We start from the raw sequence: 22,930 nt of genomic DNA, 5'->3' as shown, positions 1-22,930 counted from the left end.
TTCTGGTGCTCTGAACAAGTGATTTCAAGCACTGAAAATATCTGGATTCTAGCCCTATTTCATACTCTTTCTGAATCATGTCACAAAGTAACTGATGACTTCAATCACACTGCAACACTGATTTTCTCCCCTGGATCAATATAAAACATTTCTAGATTAGGTTTTGGTGCTAGGAAGAATTTCATCACTATCAATCTTATTGACTGACAGCTTAAAGTACTTGTATATGAAGAATCCTAGATTTATCTTTAAACAAAAGTTTCCATGTGTACATATGGACTGAACTCCAAACAATCCATACTGCCAGATTGCTCACAAAAAATGGGAAAGAAAGGAGACAACAGAGCTATGAAGGGAGAGGGAGTGAGAACCCAAGAAGGGTCCTGAAGGCAAGAGTTCCTGGGTAGAAGCTGTGCAGAGTGCCGAGAGCACAACTGCAAGAATATTTTGCTTAAATACAGCCCAGAGGCACGAATATACAACTGGAGACTCAGCAGACATACACTCTTAAACAGCAAATATGTCACTTGCTGCTCTCTATTTTAGTGAGGAGACTTCACCTCAAATTATAGACTGAAATCTAAACCATAAGACTATTTTAAAATGCAATTCAAATGTTGCACAGTATATACTGGACACAGTATTTATCTGATATATTTATAGAGTAACCTCCCCCTCAAGCTTCCTTAAGCATTTCACAATCATTTATTTGCAGTACTGCACAAATATGATCACTGCTGGGGTGGCTTCCAGAATAACCAGAGCACAGGATATCCCTCAGCAATTAACAAAAAAGCCAGTGCACATTAATGTGGGTGAGCATTATGTTACAGCCCAGCTCCCCCTGATTGTATTCAAGGACCTTACCCACATTCTACACTTTTGTAAGAAAACCAACTTTTGTCTGTAAACCATTTCCCCACACAGCTCCAAGCAGCTCCCAGGACTGGTTCAGCCTGTGCACTGGATAAGCCAGAAGAGCTGATAAACACTCAGCATATGATTAAGACTGTTTCCATGCATATTCACAGGCAGGGTGAACTACATGTGTTCAACAATGCTTAGATTTTGGCACTTCTCCATTTTCCATGTCTTTGCAATCTCAGTGGATCCATCATAGCTGGTCTATGTCCATGTTTGTGACAGATGTTTGCTCTGTCTGCACTGAGTGACCTTAGGTGCCTAAACCTCAGTGTGATGCAGGAAAACCAAAGTTAGAAGCACAAACTCCTTATATAGTAAAGGGAGAAAAACAAGTGCCTCCCGGAAAGGACTGATTTCATAGACCTAAGGTGATGACCTAAAGTGGATGTTGTGAAAACGTCCCTAAAGCAGCAAGTTTTTCCTATTTATTCTAAATATATATCTTTTTCCCCTCGGCAGTGCCAAAGGTCTGCTGAATTCACACAGATTTGATCAACACAAAAGGAACAGATGGTGGGAGGCCAGTGTTCAAGCATGTCTGGTTGTGTAAAACAGCACACACTTCCAATGTGTACATGAGGAAGCTTTGTGTGTGAAAGGGAGATGAACAGGAATTCATCTGAAAAAAAAGGAACACAATGGATATCACACAGGAAGTTTATAATGAGCAATTGAGACTGGGTCCTCAGGACAGAGTGCCACTGGTCACATATGTGGCCCAAAAGCCCACGCTGATAGGAATAGCTGCAGTCAGGCTGCTCCAGCCAGGAGCCACTTTGGAACATATGGCAAAACAAATGAGTCAATGCAATCTGCTCATTCTGCTGCTTCCCCCAAATATTGCTGTACTGACTTCCTCTGCTTTTTGCCTTATTACCCTGTTCCTATTTAAGAGCATGGCAAACACCTGCAGGGATGGCAGTGCCCTACAGGATTCCCAGCACACCAGGCTGCTGTGGAGGGTCTCAGACTGTTCCACAGATCAGCTCGAGATGCTTGCACATATCTTGTGCTTGACTCCTGGGAGAGAAAGGAAGAGAAGGGAAAGCTGGAAGGTTTATGCTGTTTGCACCTTTTTCTTTCTCACAGGCAAAAATGGATGCATTCTCCCAGTACATCTCTGGATTTCACACCAGGCACCCCAGCTCCCAACCAGCATCACTTACTTTTAAACTCTGTGAGGCTTACAACAAGCAGAAATTTTACCATCTAAACCTCTATTCCCATTCTTCACTTTCTAAAACATCTACCTTCAGGGCTATAATCTCCTGAGTTAAAAATCTCAGTAAACAATGGAAGGTTTGGGCTTTTTATGATGAATTTTTTTTCCTTTTATAGATGTGGCTGTACAAATAAATAAGCAAACACACTATCAAGCAGTGACGTCCGAGACATCAGTGTTGCCACAACTCATCCATCTATTGTTAGTCTTGCCATGTTTATTATTTTAAGAGCCACAGATTTCCCCCAGAATCAGACTATAAAAAAACTCTAGTCTGTTGTTTTTTAAAATTAACTTCTCCTAACGGTAAATGGAAGATGTTTGAAAACTTGAACTTTTAAAACTGAGACAGCAGGGAGTAAAAAACATATTCTAAGGTTTTCATGTAGGTCTGTTCTGTAAAGCTTAGGCTTTAAAAACAATTCTAACCATTTCTGGGGATCTCAACTACACATACTCAGGCTGACAGACTGCTCTTGGTTTCATTGAGGTTCTTTCCCTGGTTCTGTCAGTAACCTGCTGTGTAACCTTGGGCTACTCTCTCTTCTCTGTGCTCTGCCTTCTCTTTTCTCTCTTCTTTCTTTGTCACTGTTTGGGTCACTAATCCTGTCCCTGTGAAGCTCTAAACATGTACCTTGGCATGTTGTAAGTAGTCTATTAAAACAATGGGACTGCTTACAAAGAACATTTATACATATAGTAGTATTATATATAAAATAATACCTAGATGTAACAAATGGAGTTTTGTGTATGTATGAAAATACATTAAAACCACTGAAAGCTTGTTATTTATCTGTATCTACTGCAACTACCCACAATTGTTTTCCTTTGACATTTCCATTGCCAGCTCCAATTCTGTTTCTTATCTACAGATACATCCTGTGGGGCACAGTACCATGTCACAGTGCAGCTCCAGGTTTAGGTCTCCTTTATTCGTGTGAAGTCGCACATATCCCTTCTTCTTCACATACTGGTACCTCACAACATCATCTTCAATAGCAGCTGTAGCAAAGGAAAAGACAAACAATTAGCTCTCTGGAAGCTTACTCACTGATCTCTAGAAATCATCAGAAAACAATTCACAGATTCCCCTGTCTGACCTCTTCCCCTGGGTACTGGGTCTTCAGGGATTGTACCCTGCAATTTATCTCCAATAACCTCATATTAATCTCTGTGCAAAACACTCTCCATTATAGAAAACCACCAACTCCTTGAGAACCAAAAATATTATCTATATTTTAAATCAGAGAAGCATTTAGCATTACAAACTATAATTTTCAAGTAATGTCTACCAACCACAAACTTTACTTTGAAACCAAATTTTTTCTTGTCAGTCTTGGAAGTCAAGCAGGTAGTCATCAGTCAACCACAAACTGCTGACATACAGAGACCTACCCAGTTCTGAAAACAAATGAAGCTGCTACTGGACATTTCTGGAAAGTCAAACCAAAGGATCAATCTAGGATGTTTCCATTTCCATTTTGTCAAAATGTCCAGTTAGTCAGATATTTTCAATACTTCAAGAGTCACCTGCAAATCACTGTAATACACCAAGTAAAGGAATTGAACTTGGGAAACACGGTATTCAATCTTTGCCTAAGTGTGTGATGTCTGAATTTTAGTGCCCAAAGCCAGACCTCTCTCTTTAACTGGAAATACTCAGCTATTTAATCAATATCCAAATTAAATAAATTTTATACATTTTTGTTTAGGTTGGAGAATAAAAGGAAAACTTTATTGTACTAAAATGCATTTTCATGTTACCTGGAAAAGCAGTGAATCAAAAGTTATCACCACAAAACTTGCTGTCCTTCTAACCAATACTGAGGTAGGCCAAAAAGGTGGGCAAGACTTTGTATGCTATCTGAGGAAAGATTATACTTCATTCCTAACTTACATAAGGGAATATCTCGCTTTGTGGTCCCCAGGCATAAAAAATGTCCCACTAATTTCCATTCAACAAAAGTAACTGCCATTCAAAGCCAAAGCTAATTCATAATTGCTCCATTATTTTCAGAATGAGCTCACTGGAAAGTAAGTCTGTATCTGCTTAGGGAATACATTTCCATGGCATTGGTACTGCCCAATGATCAGTGCATTCCCTCAGTCCTAATCAGTGTGTGTGTGCCAAGGAGCACACTTGAAAATGGGAGGTAGGGAGGGGCTCTGGTACCTGCTTCGTGAGTAGTTTCAGGCACCATTGCAGTGGAGGTGAAGGAAGCACTTACAGCTCCAGTGGAATAGTGAGCCTGTTTGCAGAGGAAAAAGCACATGAAAAAGGCATTAGATCTTAGAATTTATCTCCTAAAGATACTATATAAGCACTAGAAACACACAAATGTCATCCTTCTGAGGGCAAACTTTCTGCTCCAGCTCCTACTGACAGAAGCAAATATCCAGAGCAGCAATAATTCTCCATCTGCTACCCCAACATGTGCTCTGATGAAACTGGAGTTAAGGCTGCTCATGAGCTGAGCCAAAGGGGCTTAATGTTTCCACTACAGTTTAATACATCACTATGCAAAGATTCTATTATGAGAATTTATTTGTATGTCCACAGGTGGAGATAGGAAAGGAGCACTGCTGGCAAGACATCTGTAAAAGTCTCCAGTGTTGCTGAGTGAGTGGAAGGAAAGCAGTGAAGCAGAGAGATAGCACAGGGGAGAGCAAAGCACCCCCTCCCACACAGGGCCCCTCTGCGAGCACAGGCTCTGTCCCACGGCTCCCACTGTCTATTTTGAGCCCTGTAATTCTTCTGCAGAAGGGAAATGTTAACGTCACACATGGATTTTGGAGTAAATTACAAAGATCTAATAAACCCTGAGACAGGTTTAGCAGCTTTGCAGCAATGCCTGTAAAGAATCCAGGCCAGGCCAGTGCTCATTCCTCAAGGTTTCACTGCACCCTAAGGAAGTTACAGCCATGCCCATCCACCTCATCAGCTGACAATCCCACTCCCTAACATGTGAGAGCTCACCATTGTCTCTCCCCTCCTTTTCTTCTCCCTACACTTTTTTTATTATAACACAACAATGCCCTGAAAAAGGAGCAAATGTGATCCTCCTTCTTGGTCACATCCATTCCCTAATCCGTCCCTAAGCCTGCTCACTAAGAGCTGTAATCAAAGCAAGTAGGCACACACGTCCCAGAATTATTAAAGGGCAGAAGAATACTGTCTTGCCCATTACAAACAGCCTTTGATGTAGGAAGTCTAGATGCAGATGAATTACTTCTCTTGAGAACCATGAACACAGAGTAACATGCACCTGTAAGAACATCCTTTAAAATATTCCACTAAAATCCTGCATTCCAGTGGAAAAAGAAATGGAGAAGCAGCTGTGGATGATTTATATATTTGCCCACACCAGAAATGATTCACTTGCACTGCCCTCAAGGTGTGCTCTCTCTGCCAATAACTGCAGGAAGCAATGATAAACAAATTCAAAGTGAGAGATTACAACCTGGGAAAAAGGTTCTGCCAACATACACATCATAACCACATCATAAGGATTCTTCTTCTTATTGTGCTCCAGTTCTCAAATGTGTGGGTTCATTTACAATGATTTAACAAACAGAAACTCACTGACACATACAATGCTGTTCTAAGGAATCCCAATACGATTCTCAGATTTTCATCTATGACAAATTTCCATGTGACAGAAAACAGAAGGAGCAGTGTCTGGTTATGCTGCAATATGGCCCCTAAGCTGAAAAACATCTATTACCATTCTTGAAGAAGTCAGTCAGTGCCAAACTGCAAATTAAGTCAACTTACTGCATTCAGCTTATCCACTTTCTTCTTTTCAGGAGCCTTCATAGTAGCTGCTAAAATATCATCGCCTTTGAATTCCTTATAAAGCTCCAGTAAAGTCTCTCGGGTCTCTGTGTTTGTATTTTTCAAATAGTAAGATGGATCCAATTTTGCTTTTTCTTCATCTAGGTAAGACAAAGTTAAATCACTTCAGAGTTAAAAGAAACACTGTATTTTGTTCTCCTTCAGTTTATTACATATCTAATCACACTCTGCCAGGTATTAATTCTATTTCTTTTTTAAAAACAAAAAGGTTTAGTTACTATATTTATTCCTGCAGACAGTGACAAATAGCAACACTCATGACACTGTAATATAGTGTTGCTCGAAATATAGCACAATAAATGCCAATATGATGTACATGAAAAGAAAAAAATAATTAATCCAATTACCATAAAAATTTATTTGAAACCATGAGAAATTACCTAAGTCCATTCAAGCCTTGGAAAATTTTTATAGAACAATAAAGGCAAAATACAGTTGGATACAATATAGACTTCTGTTCTTCATCTCCTCACTGAATGACCAGGCCTATGATGCAAAAATCCCAGGATCAGATCTTTCATGTGATACTGGGGGAGGAGGCTGCTGGACTGGACTGTAGAATTTGATTTATTTAGTTTTTAATTTTATTTTTTTAATTTTTAAAAGTTTCACTTGTTCTCTATCTTGATATGCCTACTATTTGCTAGATATTATATATGCCATTTCTGAGATAATACCCACTTATTCTGAGCAGATAAATAGAAAGAGATGCTTGCTTGCAGAACAGTAGATAAGAAAACAAAAAAAAACCCCCAAAACCAGATATGAGCATAATAAGACCCAGAGAAACACACTTTGCTTAGAATTAGCAATCAGACCTCATTAGAAACAGGTCTATAGGAACCCACAAGGGCAAAGGAGAGAATTTTTTTCCTTCAGTAGTTTAATATTAGCAGATATTACTAAGCATTTAGCTATCAAAAAATCACAAAATAAATGAGAATCAAATGTCTAAGATATGTAGAAAAAAAGCACTGTATTTTTCACCCAAACCATAATTTTGGGATTATTTCAGAAAAGTCTTCCTTGGAAGATGCCCATTGTTCTCAGGTCAGAAGGATGGGCAATACACTGCTGAGAAATCTGAAGGAGGTCTAGCAGAGGAGTGTGAGAAGAGGCAGGTTCCCTTGCCTTGGGTCTGGTACCAGGCTAACAGGCCTCACCTCTCTCATGTACCCACTCCCTCTGAAAGGCATGGAAAGCTTTCCCTGTTTGCACAGCACTCAACAGAGACAGTTAAGGAGTTCTCAAAGAATCATGTCTTTGCTTCAGAATATGTTTACACTTTTTGATGTGCAAGGGACAGATTCCACAAGTTATTCATGTTTCCAAGAAACTTTCCAAGCACCAGCCATTGAGGGATGTCCATCCAGAAAACAGAGTCAATGCCACATGTGGGCTGGGGTTTTCTCAGCCCACCTTCATCTCATCCTTACCTGGATCAACTACTTTTATGTTGTTCTTAACGTGAAAGAAGTTTGAGACATTGAACTTATCCAGGTTTGTTGGATCCTGAAAATAATAATTGAAAAAAGAAATGTCAGAGAGCTTGGTGGGCACCAGTTCCTCGCAACAGACTAGTCTGAAGGGCAGACACCACCATAATAAAAGAACAGGGGGACACAGAACAACTTCCATCCTCCCCAAACCACAGAAAGATAAAAAAATACAAAGCCATCAACCCCAACCAACATCAGCAATGAGCCTGTTCACACAGACTCCTGAGGGTCTGCAACTCAGTTCCAGACATAGTATTACACATAGATTGCCTACAGAAGTTCCCAACAGAACTGAGCTGAGTCTACCCTGTCCTAGTGAGAAGAAAGAACAAGGAGCTGCAATCCCCTGATTCTTTCCTTCATTCTGTGGTTTGGTCAAATGCACATCAGCCACCTCCTTCTATTTATAACCCTGTGCCTGATTTGCACATGCTCTCTGAAGTTGCAATGCATTTCAAAATACAAATGAACCTCAGAGCAAGTCTCTGTAGTAAGAACTGTTTTGACAGTTGTGGTTTTTTTTCCACTAGTGCCTACAGAATTATGTTTAAAAACAAAAAAAAGCAACAAAAATGCTCTTATGAACTCAATTTAGTGACTACAGGAGGAAAACAGCAAAATCACACAGTCCATTAACTGGGAGTCTTTGCACTATCTCTAGGCAACTTCCTGCAAAACTCTGACCTTTTGTTAGAAAGAGTGAAAAGGAATGCCTACTGGTGATCCAGGTTACATTATACTATTATTAAACAGTCCTTAATCCTCTTCTTACAATTACTTCAAGATTTTCTCCTCAAGCTCCTCTGGAGCACAGAAAGGTCAAAACATCAGTCCAGGACACCCAGTCATTTATGGAAATTCTATCTTACAGAAAACAATTCAAACTAAAATACCAGAGTAACAGAATAATATGTAATAGTTTCAAGGTCAGGATAAAAACAATGCAACATATTATCCAAAGAACTATGACCTGACATGAATAGTATTATATACACTATATATTATCCCAAACAAATTTAACAAAACTTCTCACACCACCAGTGTTGAAGTTCTGACAATTCCATCTGTGCTAAAAGAAATGTGTAATACAAGCAGAGCTGGGAGCTCCATAATTTATTAAGTGATCTAATTATGCCTTTTATTCACCCCTCCAACAGATCTTCATTGAGACACGGACTGCCAAAAAATTACAGCTTTTCTCTTTAAGAGCTTGCATTAGACACAGACAACCTTTAAATTAAACTACTAAGAAATAGGAAATTTGGACCTGTTTCTTAACCCTTTAACCATTTTTGTATCCTCTGACACCAGCACTCTGACTCCTTGCAGACCACAGCCATCCATCTGCTTTCCAGGAGATCTGAGACAACTGCAAACCCCAGAAATGAGACTGAGGTCTCCTGCACAAGGTCCTCCATCACATCCACATGGGCCATCTGTTGAAATGGAAACCTTACAAAGGTTTGGTTTCCAGCATTGCCCCTTGTATTCCTGATTCTGCAAAGCAAGAGTCACCACACATTGAGAAGGGGGACAACCCATGCAACTACTCCAAAACAGGTTTCCCTCTGTCAGTGGAAAAAACCCTCACAAATAGTTCCTCGAGTTGAAACTTGAGTATCATCTTACACAGGACACCTGGGACATATTTATTCCTCCCTCTAAAACACAGCATCATCATACACTAGGAGAAGTTTGATTAGAATTAGCATGGATTAGAATTAGCATGCTAAGTGTGAGAGCAGTGCAGTGAACGTTAGGCACAAGACACCATTTGTTTCTATCACCCTCAAGAGCAGAAACACATCTGACCAGTCCAACCTGTGCTGCAGAAGACACAACCCATTTCCTCACTGATGGAACTGAGTCCTACAACGTGAGAGACACATTTTTTGAAGGTAGGACTGCCTAACTTTTAGAAGTGTGCCCAGTCTTTAGACATATCACTTCAGGAAGAAAACTGTCTAAACACTAACAGTCAGGCTGCCAAGCTCCGTTCACTGCGTCCCTGACAGCTCCTGGGCACAGAACCAGGGCAGTCTGAACGAGAAGCTGCAGGGATGGGCAGATGGATGCACCCACACCAGCAAAGCCTCAAGCTCCTGGTCAGAGAAAGGCCAGGCTCATGGTGATGTTCCCAATCCTGTTAAGATTAAGGACTAGAGTTCAAAGACTTAAGTAAGTTCTGTGTAAGTGCACAAAACCAAAACAGAAGATGAACCATGAAGAGTAACTTGGCCTACTTTTGTTTGTCTTAGCATGTCTAAAAATATGCATTCAAATCACCATGGTTGGCAGTCTCAGGGCTTTTCTTATTAAGGTTACAAACCATAAACTCCTGTTTAGCAAATCACTAGCACAGATAAAGACTTCAAAGGGTTGCTAACTATCATGACTATTAAAAGTCTCAAATTTAATGTTTTCCAGAAAGCTAAACTACGAAAACTATTAATTTCAAGTTTTAGTCCACTTGTTTTTTTCCTGTCATTTTCTGGTTTTACCTACTTAGGGAAACAGCTTAAACTCTGTTAATCTTAAGCACCATACACACAACTTGCCAAAAAGCAGGTTAAACCCAGCAGTTTTAGAGCGTGTGATTTCTCGGAGGCCTGATCCCCCTCCTACCATGTGGTTGGCCGTGCTGGATCCCTCATTATTCCCAGGGCTGTCACCTTCACATGTGACCACGTCCTGCTCCTTCACCAGCTCCTCTGCACACCCACTGGCACAGGGTTGGCCCTCCCAGAGCCCTCACCCACAATTGTGAGGAAATCTGCTCTGACCTTCTGTCGCACCCAGAGCAAAGAGGAGTGGCTGGGGAGTGAAACATCAATTAACAGTGTGCAGTTCACCCTCCTCCAGCTCTGCTCACCAGCTCTGCCTCCTGCCACAAATGTCAGTGCTGTTTAACAGCTTGTTGGGAACCACGTCTTGTCCACAGCTGATTGGGTTATACAGAAACAATAAAAGGGACATATGGAAGCACATAACAGTAGGAGCCTTTCAATTTTTTCCTCTAACAGCAGCAAACCTGGTAGCATTTATCCACACCCTTTTTTCTTTTCTTCTTTTTGCCCCTCCACTTCTGCAGTGCAAAGAAGATGCATTTTTTAGCATGGATCTACTAGGGAAGACTCTCTGCAGGCTGCCAGCAGAGCACTGTGCCTGCTGCACTGGCACAACAGGGCTACACTGCAATTCATCCAGCAGAGAGGAACACACCACGTCTGCTCTGCTGTGCCTGCAGCCACGGAGGTGGGGTAGGGTCAGGGTCATTTAAAAGAGATATGAACTGGTAGAGATGGGAGAAAAATTATATGAAATAATGATAAACTGTAAGGAAAGAGAAACTTGGACAGTGTAAGACCTGCACTGCAGAAGATGGAAAGTTTGACTTGAGTTTGTGGCAAGATCACAAAGCCAAGAAATGGAAATTTCAACTTTAAAGTAAAGAGCTAGAGTCTAAAGGATGCAGTCATACTAGGAGTGCTGGTGTCCAGGAAGGGCATCATATGGAACAATGTCACATGTATTTCTGGCATTATCAGCAAGACATTAAATGAGAATCCATGGCCTCTTTTGCCTGAATAACTGCACTCCAGTTCTGGTAATCCATCTCACACCCCAGGGTCTGGTGTAACTCGTTACCTCCTGCCCTGCATGGCTGGATAATATCACCATATGCTGAAGAAAAACTGCCACACTACCCCAGGACATTTGCATTTCAACAGGGGAAAAAGCAATTTCTGTATGTGGATGTGCAGGAAGCATTGAGGACTCCTTTGCAAAGACAAGAACATCATAGATGTAAGACAGTATTATTAACAACTAAAGTTGTGCTTTTGCTTTTTTTAGTTACAAATTAAAAAAATTTGCCTTTTTTAACAAGTAAACTTTATAGCAATAGGACACAAAATTCAAAGCTACCAGCTGAGATGGTGCTTAGCAGAAAACATAATAGGGAAGGATTGTGATTGGTGTTTGAATAACGTTTAGCACCGAGAACAGAAAAATAATATTATGCAATTATGTCTCCTCTGAAAAAAGCAAATTTTTTTGTTTTTTTAAATTATATATATTAGGACAGAGAAGCCAAGTTTGAGGTCAATTGCTATTCTGGTAAAAGAACACCCCTAGCAGCTGCAGGAATTCCCTTTATGTATCAATAAAGAAAAATGTGATGATACAAATAATCTGTAAACACACATTATTTATATTTTCTATTTATCATGTTGTATTTCACTACCAAACACAGGTATGTACCTCATCTGTTTCCTAGGACATTCAGAGTCAGTCTCTGGAAATGCTAATTTCTACTGCTAACCACACCATTACAGACAGCCCTATTCAGCTGATATTTGCAAAGCAAAGAATGTTTTTCTAGCAACTTCCTTTATATCTACTTTTCTGCCAAACAGCAGGGTCAGTGATACCAACTCACTCCCAATTGCAGCTCTCTTGGATACCACAGTGCTCAATTCACATGGGGGAATGGGAACACAACAAAGGGATGAATTTCAACCCAGAAGCGAGAGGTTTTTAAGAGAAGCAGGGTTTGGGACAGAGCTCTGGTGAAACACAGAAACACAGCAGATTGCAGTCATGAACTCTGGCTGAGGAACAGAGCCACAGGTGGCACAGCTTGGCAGTGGGGAGCCACCACGCTGCCTGCAGGGCTGTCAACAAGAGAGCCTGTACAGCAGACATCAGGCTGGCTTTCAATAATTTATAGGAAGAAAATATCAGGAGAAAATAACAACACATTTCTATATCACATACACTCAAGCAGTTTTAGTGCCCACACCAGTCATGCCACTTCAGGTGGAATCCTGGCCTCACCAGAGCAAGTCAGAGCAGGGCAGCATTTGAACAGGAGAAATCAAGTTACATATGCAAGTTTGCAGTGGGTGATGTGCAGAGCAGGAAATGGCTCTTAATTCTCCTTCAACACCCTGAAGCCATTTTAGTCTTCTTGAAAACTCTTCTTGAAAAAAATAATTAAAAACCAATTTGGTGAAGGTCAAACTTTATCTGGTCATACAGATGGTCAAGTCTCTTCCAGTCCCATTCCAAGATGGGGCATTTGCTATTTCTAAACTTATTCAGGAAGAGTATAGCACTGCAGAAGTTAACAACAACCCCTAATGAACTGTTTCCTTCAGAGGAACAAATCTACTCACACATTACTGATGCCACCTTAACAGGGTGTGAGAGGGGCAGGCAGTGCATGGCCGTGCCCTCCTGGCACCCACTGCCCCAGTGACTGCCCAGCTACCAGAATATTCTTGGTTGGTGCCAAGTTATTCCCCTGAGTGAGACAGAAACATGGCAAGAACAAAATGAAGATGAAAAGTAGTGATAAAAACCCCCACAGGGAATAACTAAACTGCTAGCTGCTGCCCTTTGAGACTTAGGGGACTAGAGCATCTGTGAAAAATCAAGGCTAGGCAAGTAAGAAGAACACACTCTTTACACATACATTCAATTCCAACCCTATAAAACACACAAAAATACTTTTTTAGTGACTGCACATTTCAATTATTTTTTCAAAATAACTTCATTTTCCATACTGCTGCCCAGACACATTTTTAGCCATTCATGTTGTCCTTTTTTATATTTCCAAATCCATTACCAACCATGCAGTTATAATGAAATTACATTCTGTTGGGAACTTTTAGTCTGAAAAAAGATCTTCCATTTTTTGCTTCCATTGGATTAAAAACATTTTACTTTGTTGCATTAGCTTGAACAGCAACAGGCCCAAAGGAACAGAGTAAAAATATTTAAAAACATGCTGTGAAGCACTGGGGAGTAGGGAAGAAGGGCTACACTTAATTTAAATTTAGACATAAATGAAAAATATTTTTCTATTTGAATTAGACTGTATTAGCCTTGGTTAGTGGCAATGAACTGTTCATGAGATGCATACTAACTTGTGATTTCTATAATAATGATCCTGGAATCCTTCTTCCCCTGTTTTCAAATCATGCAAGCTTATAAGTGCCTGCTTTTAAACTAAAGTTTTAGAACTTTTGATACTAAACTTCATCTGTAAATAACTGTCTTTTACAGTCTGAAGTTCATACTGTTGTTTTAATTTCGTTTTTAATTCTTTTAAAATTAGTAAAAGACCAACATTGGTATTTATTAAGAAGAAAAACATTCTGAAAAAGCATTTAGAGAAAATACTCTGATTTGCTGCTTATTTTACTCTCCTTTAGAGAAACACCCTATAGAAAATGCTTTTCTGAAGCTTTGACTCTTTTAGACATCTTCAAAAGAGTGAGATGGACAATCAACTTCAGTCTTAATGCAACATGTCAACTTCCTAAAAGTTTAAACACTTCACATTCTAACCCATGTTTCTTTTGATGCCACAGACCATGTAGGACACCTCACTACTCTTCCAGACTGTTACATGGCATCGTTGGAGCTCACCTGGATAACAAAGAAAATACAGCAGAGTTTCTCTGGTCAAGCATTCTAGTTTTCTGCTAGAACAGTGGAATAGCAACCTTTCACCTGCTGCAAAACACCTGGTTTTATATTGAGCTGTGTGGTACAAGAGGTAGCAGGGAGCAAAGTTTACCTGCAGTGTCACGATGTCCTGCCGAGTGAAGGGCTCGTCTGTCAGGAGATCCTTGTAGCTCTTTGGTTTTATGTTCAGCTGCTCGACTGCCTAACAGCCAGGCAAAGACACTGATATTAAAAATGGCATTCCCATGTGTAAACATTACAGTAAATATGTGCTATCAATAAACTCTTACAGCACAAATCAGAAAGAAACAATTTCACCTCATGCAATATTTTCACTATGTGCTTCAACAAACAAGAGGCTTTTGTCTCTCATCCCTACAGAACTTGACAGTTTTGTGTGGCTTGATGATTTTTTTTAAAAACGAATCTTGCAGTCTCCATTTAAATCAAATTAATCATAAATGTACTGCCAAAATAAGAAAGATCTTGCTTTCAGTTTTCTAAGCTCTTATCTGCAAAAAACCCCAGAATCTGTCTTATTCACCCAAATGTCCTGTGTCCTCCTCAGATGACAGTGATAATATTTTTCTAGTACCTCTAGAAGTCCCTAAATTAATTCCATGCTTATAACAACCCAAGAAATGCCTTTGCTTCAGGTGGTGCCACATGGGACACAGCCCCTCCTGGCACAGCTCCTTCAGGAAGCCCAGGCCTGTAAACTGCAGCAAACAGAGCAATAGTTCTGCAGTACTGACAAGGGTTTAACAGAGACCACTCTTCAGCTCACCCTGCCTTTTAGCCACAGCAGTCAAAGCCCTGTGCTTCTAGAAGGAACAGAGAATGCCTCCTATTTGAACCCAATGGGGACTGCTCTCAGCTGCAATGAAGACAGTTCAGTTACAGCTGAGCAAGTTTTCAGAAAGCCCTTCCTTGATTGTAATGGTTTCAGTTTGTTCCTCTCTCAGTGTCTGAAAGTCCCTCCAGAATTCAAAAAGCGGATGTTTCAGTGTTCAGACTTTTTACAACTCTGGATATGGATTCATTAATTGAAGGATTTATTTGCTATTGAAAAATAAATAAACATTGCTTTTACAGTAAGGATTATGCAAAGAAAATTCCACTCAGGTTCACAGAAATGTTCACAAAACTCAAATGCAAATGCAGTTCAAGTGTCTACTAAGGCATTCTCTCTGCTATTCCCCCAGCTCCACCTAAAATAGCCTTTTTTATTCATTATGATATGAGTAGAAATTAGGCAATTTGTATTTTGCTGATGACAGCAGAAAGAAGACAACAGAAAACTTGTCTTTTAATTCAACTGAGGAGCATATAAAAGCTACTCATATTGATCTACAAGATTCAATGCATGCAGATTAACTTCAAAAAAGGTTTTAAAAACCTAATTAATTCATATTCTAAGGTTGTTCCTATTTTGATAGCAAAGGTTGGACAAAAATTTGTGAAGTTGGTTCACCTCTTTAATTTCCCTCGTAGTAAAATAAGAATAAAATCGACCTGTCTTTCTAAAACATTCTGTGATCTTGAATGAAATGCATCAAGTATAAAATATTAATAACAAAATGCAAGAGAACCTACCTCATAGGCAAATACATTTCCAGTAGTCTTGATGGCCACAATATGGGAGTTATTGGTGAATACAGTGAATAGCACTGGACAGTGGTACTTGCCTGATAGAAGGTAAAAAAGTTTAAATTTCACATGAAGACTTGCAACTGTTTGGAACAGCTAATTTCTCTTATCTCTGTGGAGAATATTTACATTAATTTTTAATATGAAGTGTAACTTCAGTGTATTTAATGGCGTTTTAACAACATTTTGATTCTCCAGTGGCAGATAAAAAGCTAGAAAAAGTAACACTTCAGAGAACTATAAAACAAGCAAGTTTTGAAATCTATTGCCTTCAATGCCCCGACACAGAAGTTTGTCTGACTGGCTGACATCTGAGCAGTACCAGCCTATAACTGCTGTTGTTGTAACCAAAGACCTACTGATAACATCAGCCTGTCCCCTGCACCATGGCCAGTGCTCTGGAACACTCCTGTTGCCAGGAATAAAAGTTTAGCTTCTATCCTACAGAAAAGTTCCCAGCAGCTGTTGTGCTTTTAGGAGAGGGGAGCATTTGTATTCAACTGTGCAAGTAGGATGCCATTAAATTTGAACACGTTACTCAAAAGGAACCCAGCTTCTGCTCTAATCAAGCTGTGAATTTTCCCAGGAGGGTCAGCATAAATATTAAACATGTCAACAGCAAGCAAACTGATGGGGGGCAATGTAGGAGGAAAAAGAAAGATGTCTGGATGATCTCAGCAGAAAGCAATTAGAAAAAGATTATTAATACTTGATCAGTTTGCTAGACCTGGGGGTTTGGGTGAGATTTTTGAAATAAGTTGGGCCTATTTGGCTCTTTTTTCCCTAATTACCACTTGAAAATCCAAAGCAGCAGGGAGGCCAGAACAGGCTGCTGACAGCCCCTACAGACAGGGGAGACAAACACCCCCAGAGATGTCCCAGGAGACACCCCCAGAGAGCCAGAGGCAGCTCCGAGCCCAGCACGGGGTAAACCTGAGCCTGGCTCTGCTCCTGCCACCAGGGCTGAAGGAAAGGCACTGCCACCAGGGACTGACACTGAGAGGGAGGTCAGAAAGGGATTTTTGGAAGTGGCCTCAGGGTATGGCCCAACTGATGGACACAGCAAGACACTGGTACAATGTGAGGGCTCGCTCCAGCTGCACAACAAAGAGCAAAGGCCCATGTTCTCAGTTCTAGCAAAAGCAAAACTACCTGCTGAGCTGGATAGAAGGCACTCAGCTCAGGAGGGATCATTAAATGGAAGAAACTGCAATACCAAAAGATCTTTTATATCACACAGGTGTGAACAGAGAGGATCCTCATATGTAGCAACCATCCTACATGCTAAGATTTAAAGAAAAGTTTGCTGATGGACAGAAATACAACATGTTAATTTTCCTCTTTTGTTGCATTTTCCCTTGATCAATTAATGCCACAGAATGCACCCTCTTAAGGAAAAGGCTTCTGGCTGGCTGTCGTCATTCCACACCAGCATTATGAACTGGACTCCTTTAAGGAAAGCACAATATCACAGTATTTTTCAAAAACCTTGGCCACAGAAACTATTGATCAATTTTTAACACCCTGCTCTTGAGACAGATGGAACACAAGGTGCAGAAGAAATCCATCAGCTACAGAAAAAGCTTGTAGTCCATGGACTTTGGTAAGATAAGGAGACAGACACTCCAGAATTTTATTCCCACCTAATCTTTGCCAATCATTTCAAAGAAATCATTATCTGCTCTGTAGCAGATGAATTCATCTCCACTCTTCTCTTTTGTTCACAGCATCCTCTCTTAGATGGCAGATTTTTTATCTTGCAGAAATAAAACTCGAGGCTGCTGTCTTGTGTGCTTCTACTCATAAAATCCCACATGTTCATTTAAGTCTAATCCCTTTTATAAACAAAAACCTGTTCAAAACCAAGTGAACAGCAAATATTGCCATAGGCAAGTTAGAAATAAGATAACATTACAGAAATTTGGCCTTTTCTGATTCTTTCCTTAAAGTAAACAGTACCTTGCTGCAGTAGCAGCTCTAGTGAAGTGAAATTGCTGAATAATTTACAGCTCCCCAGTGTAAAGAAAAACAGATATTGAACTTTAAAGGTAAACATATCACTCATGAGAAGTTATTCTACTCAAAAAATAAAAACCATGATAGAGAACAGAAACTATGTAACTTTACCATGAGTAAGATAAACTAGAATTTATTAAAGCACTCATTAAGGAAAAAACCCCAAAAGACAACAAAACACCATCACAGAAAATGACTGCACTTACCTTCACTGTTTTTAGCAAAATTCAGCTTTATAAGTGATTTGGCATCTAGTTTCTAAAGAAAATGAAGCATTAAAAAGATTAATCACAACAGAATGTAACTAAGGAAATAAAAGGAAACTGTAACATCACTGTTAGGATTTTAATAGCACATAATTTATTAATAATATTTCGCAAGTTGTCTGAATCATCAGAACCCTGGGAATTTAAGTCACAGACAGCCCACCAAAACAAGACTCCCAGGGCCTGAGAACTGGGATACATTTGTTTACAGGGCTGTATTTGACACAGTACAGTGCCAACCACAGGGAATAAGCTGAAGAAGTTGCACTGTGTCTTAGCACAAACTGAAAGGGGACTTGGCATGGAAAGCTAAGAGGCAAAGATCATTGCTGCCTATCAGAAGGGGCAATTCAGCTGGGACCAAACCATAAAGCCACCAAACCATTTTGGCAATCAAGCCTTTTCTGAAATAACTGTAATTTTCCTTTTAGTCAGGAAATGTGCAGCAGAGCCCACATGATAACTAGCAATAGTGAAGAGAAATGGAGCATAAGTTCTCTAGAGAAGCATTTGAGGTCATGAAGGGAGTCCCAGGAGAGATTTTCAGCCACTTAATCCCCAGGTAACAGCTCCATGGAGGAGGGAACTGAGATGGCAGCTGAGGTTGGGATAATCTCCAGCTCTAGAGCAGACACTGCAAACTAAGGTAGTTCCTGCTCTCCCACCTTCATCTGAAGGATCTCTGTGGCATTTTCTGCTGCCCTCTCTCTGCAAAGGTTTTCTGACAGGGCAGGGAAGAACTATCAAGCTGGCAAACATTTCTGGATGATCAGGCTGCTCCCCCCCTAAGACACGAAAGCTGCAAACACACCCAAAATAACAGTGAGTCTTCAGTAGCATGACAGGGCAGGCCCACGTATGCCAGTCATTCCACTGGGTCACTCTGTGATCTGGGCACATCACTGGCATGGCAGGGCATCCCACAGGGCATCCCACAGCCCGCTGGGATGCTCAGGCAGTGCTCCACTGGGGCACTCAGCTGGAGACAAACGTCCAGCCCAGCAAGCTCAAGGCTGAGCCAGGATCTAAGACCTGTAAAAAACAAACCCTTTGATTGTATCAGTCAGAAACTGTCAGAGACACTTTCACTGCCAAATTGATCATTAAAAGCACACACAGCACAGGGCATTTAAAAGAAAGAATCGGTTCTCTTCTCAAAACATGCACCTGAAGAGATTAGGGAGGTTTTTATACCACAGACAGCTCTTTATAAACAACTGTGAGTGGAGATCTGCCAGCCAGGGGGGCCAACACTGCTGCTCCAATCATTGTGGCAAAGAGTGGTAACAAAATCACCTGAAACTAAGTCAGTGGGCTCTTTGTGCCTAACCAAAATCCATACTCTTAGCTCCGAGTGCACACATCGTGACAGCTGGACTCCTTCCTTTAGAGGAAGGCACTTCTCAAACTGCTTCAACCAACTGGCAGGCTCGTGTGCTGCCAGAAGGGTAACCATCTCTCTAATTTATTAGCATGAAGAGCAATGAGGGCTAGTAGGAATAAGATGGGAAGGGAAAAAAGAGACAAGGCTAGGTTATATTTAGTTATGTGGTGGAAGACCAGTGCTGTTTTTCCTTAAGTGGATTCTCAAAAAAAACCCCAAAACACTCCAGTTATCTGCCCACTACTAGGGTATGAAGGACAGCAAAGGCAATGGCAGCTTCTGAAATGACTGAGTGAATGCAGGGCTTTATTCATTTATTTATCTTGTTACATGAACAAAATTATCAGAGAAGTACTAGGGGAACAGTAGAGTTGCCAAAATGAACATCTGATCCTGGACAGATCTGTTCAACCTAAATAACTATTAACACAAAGCAGCATCCATCTGCGCATATGTTGTGCAACAGCCCAAAACTTATGTTTCAGAAAAAGTTTCTTTAGAAATACAACCACTGGAAACACTGATAATTTGAAGGAAAGTCCTTAAACTGCCTTCTTGGCAGCCCTGAGCTATGCCCAAAACATATGAGCAGATCATCTTTAAACAAAAATGGAAACAGTTCCCTAAGAAACAGTTTAGCATGACTGAAGATTCAGTTTTAGACCTTGACAGAAATTTAGCAGAAAAGACAGACTAAACTGCCATGCAGACTTCCAGGGCAGCAAAAGCTGCAGTGCACTGTTTCATCCGGCAACGTAGGATGTATCATCAGAAGTGCTGTCAAGCCCTTGGACTCTGACTCCATACCCAGGGAAATCATATGGCATTTCAGGTCACATCTTTCCATAATAGGGAAAAAGGCTATTTTTCAGCATCAGTTACTCAGGGTGCATCAGCTGCTCGTGCTGGATCTGCTCCCCACTGAGACCAGCACTTACACGACAACAGTAAATAAAAAAATGGTGATTGTCAAGGAGGAGCTGAGATCTGCACACTGCCTGGAGGCTGCTTCCAGGGTGGGAACTCTGTAGTGAAATGCTGTATGACTACTGTAAACTCTGATTGCTGCAGACTGGCCTCCCAACAGGCTCATGTTGAAGAAGTGACCTCGGCCTGTCCACTCACACCCTTTGGAGCAGCTCTGTGCTTCGGCTGTGTGGCGAGGCAAGAGGGGGATCAGTGTTTGGCCAAAGGAAATCTTTGGAGCCCCAGAACAGGTGATGATCTGCTACAAAGGACTGCTCAGTGCCCAAGACCAACTGCAGGATCTGACAACTGCCCACAGAGCAGCTGCAGAGGAGGGAGTCCACACCCCAGGACTGCCAGGAGGTCCAGTTGTGCAAGACCTACACACTCCACAGGAAAGGATGAAAGAACGTGATACAGGCAACATGTGCAATATTATTTTTTTCCTCTCAAGTTCTTCATTTCACATGAAAACAGGATTATCCTGTGTGTGTGTGAATCTCCTTTTATTTATTCTCCATCAAAAGTCAGAGCTTTCCAAGCACCATCACACAGTTTGTTGCCATGGAAATGACTGTTATGCACAAACCGGCGCCGGCCCTCACGGGGAGAGACAGCAGGAATGAATGAATCCCAAAATGAGTTAAAGTGCTTGTCTTCATGTATTTCTTAATAATGCATAAGAGAGCAAAAATATAGCATACACAGCTCAAGTTCAAAACTATTTCCAACCTGAGTTTCTCTGACACACACCTACCATCCAGTTTCAGCTACCCTCCAGTGAAGAAAGCAAGGGAAAATAAAGTGTTTATTAAAAACACTTGATCTAATCAAAATTCTAAATTCTTAATGAAAATGAAAGGCCACAAGCATCTGCCACTTCCCCTAAGCAGAAATAAGAGCTGCATATTCACTTCTAAAAATATTTTATGCAGAAATACTGGAAAGCAGATGCATTTCACAGCACGTAGTGCCAGCTGCTCCACAGCAAGGAAGGGCTAAAAAAAACCAAATGCAAACCGTGTGAGCTCTTCTCTCAGCTGACTCCTCTCTCCCAGGCACACTTCCACAAAGGCAGCCAAGGCTACGTTTGGCCATGACCTACTTTCCTGCAGCAGCGAGGAGCCCCAGCCCCTGCACACTGCCAGCTGCCAGCGCTGGTCCTGCGGGATCCCACAGGGCAGCAGCTCCTGGATGGAGGATCTCCATGGATGGAGGATCTCCATGGATGGAGGATCTCCATGGATGGAGGATCTCCATGGATGGAGGATCTCCATGGATGGAGGATCTCCATGGATGGAGGATCTCCATGGATGCCCACCCGCAGGTCACTGGGGCACTGTGGCAGCTCGTGGGTGGAACACACCGACTGTTTGGAATGAAATCCCTCCCTGTCACTGCTGCTGTGTCCTCATGAAGAATGACCTACAATCCCCACACAGCAATTAGTTACACTCTCTGAACCTCTTTGGTCTGGGGCTGCACGTTCTTGTTAACGAGGCTCTGGCCCGGTGGGATCCACAGCAGCCTGAAAAGCCACCTCTGCTCACACGTGGGCAGAGCTGGGATGGGTGGGACCTTCCTGCTCCACAGCAGCAACTGAGGAAGTGCTGAAATGTTCAGCACCCTGATGGGACACACTGAATGGCCTCTGCCAGGAACACACAAAAATCCAAGGAAGCTCTCATGGGGTGAAATTAATGTGTCATGTCTCAACTGGTTGACAAAAATCACTCAGAGCTGGCGTGGCCATTTGGTAGGTTTTCATCCCACCAAAACCAGCAACACAGAGTTACCTCTGTAAAGAGAAGAGAAAGCCAGAACTACTGATACTGAAACCCAGCGTGGCCTACCAAGTACCAAATTTAGCTTAAAAACAGCAAATGAATTTCACATTATATTCTTTGGATCCTTTAAAGATGAGACCTATTACACATAATTTTGTATACAACTTCCCATTTTAAGAAGCCCTCTTACAATTTTCCCTGCTATAAAATCTTACAAAAATATGGAGATATGAATTGAACAAGTAGTATTGGAATAACTCCACGTATAATGTAACTTATTTCAGATCTTATAAATGGATTTAGTGAGGATAAAGGGTGTTGGAAATCCTCAAGTCTACACATTAGGGTATGTGACTGCAGCTCTGCTTTAATAAGATAAGCCATCTTCGTGTATTTTAATATTTAATGAAAAATTTGGGGTCAGAGCCAAGAGGCCAGAACAGTCTCACAATTTAAGGTATTGTTTCTATGTTCAGTTCAACAGCAAAAACACTTGACATGTCTCATGTGGACAACTGCCTCCCAAAGGCTGAAAAGCCATCCTCGAGTCCCGGTCTGGGATGAAGCTGCTGTTTAACTGCAGTTTTCATGCACTGCTAAACTAATATGGAAATGGTCACAAAAGATCCTTCATTATGCACTTCCAGACCACTGTATTTACATATTTAAAAGTTAATTAAACTGACACCATATGGTCACCAAAGCCTTGTCCAGAGAATCATAAAGATATGCCTGATAACACACATGGCTCACAGAGAGCAGCAATAATGTTGCTCTATCAAAGAGCACATTAACAGAAATTACCATGAGAAAAAGATGTATAGTTGCACGTGCAACATCAAACCTGCAGCCTCAATGCAGTCAGAAGTCTGTCAATCCAGAG

General features: G+C 41.1%; 1 protein-coding gene across 5 annotated transcripts in view; it reads right to left on the bottom strand.

Annotated features, from left to right (window-relative positions):
• The window catches only part of PPIL2 (peptidylprolyl isomerase like 2), a 65,871-nt gene that overhangs the window by 32,349 nt on the left and 10,592 nt on the right, over positions 1 to 22,930 (bottom strand). For 3 of the 5 annotated variants that reach the window (XM_064675323.1, XM_064675325.1, XM_064675324.1), the window contains 7 exons: positions 17,851 to 17,902; positions 15,575 to 15,666; positions 14,091 to 14,180; positions 7,439 to 7,514; positions 5,922 to 6,082; positions 4,320 to 4,395; positions 3,042 to 3,148 (listed from right to left, as the gene is read on the bottom strand). In XM_064675323.1, coding sequence (XP_064531393.1) covers positions 3,042 to 3,148; positions 4,320 to 4,395; positions 5,922 to 6,082; positions 7,439 to 7,514; positions 14,091 to 14,180; positions 15,575 to 15,666; positions 17,851 to 17,902 — 654 coding nt within the window. Of the gene's footprint in view, positions 1 to 3,041; positions 3,149 to 4,319; positions 4,396 to 5,921; positions 6,083 to 7,438; positions 7,515 to 14,090; positions 14,181 to 15,574; positions 15,667 to 17,850; positions 17,903 to 18,575; positions 21,390 to 22,930 lie in introns of those variants that run through there. The other 2 variants (XM_064675327.1, XM_064675326.1) reach the window with 2 other exon arrangements.

The sequence above is a fragment of the Pseudopipra pipra genome, chromosome 18 (assembly GCF_036250125.1).
Source record: "Pseudopipra pipra isolate bDixPip1 chromosome 18, bDixPip1.hap1, whole genome shotgun sequence".
Taxonomy (NCBI): domain Eukaryota; kingdom Metazoa; phylum Chordata; class Aves; order Passeriformes; family Pipridae; genus Pseudopipra; species Pseudopipra pipra.
This window is presented reverse-complemented; position numbering and strand designations above follow the sequence as displayed.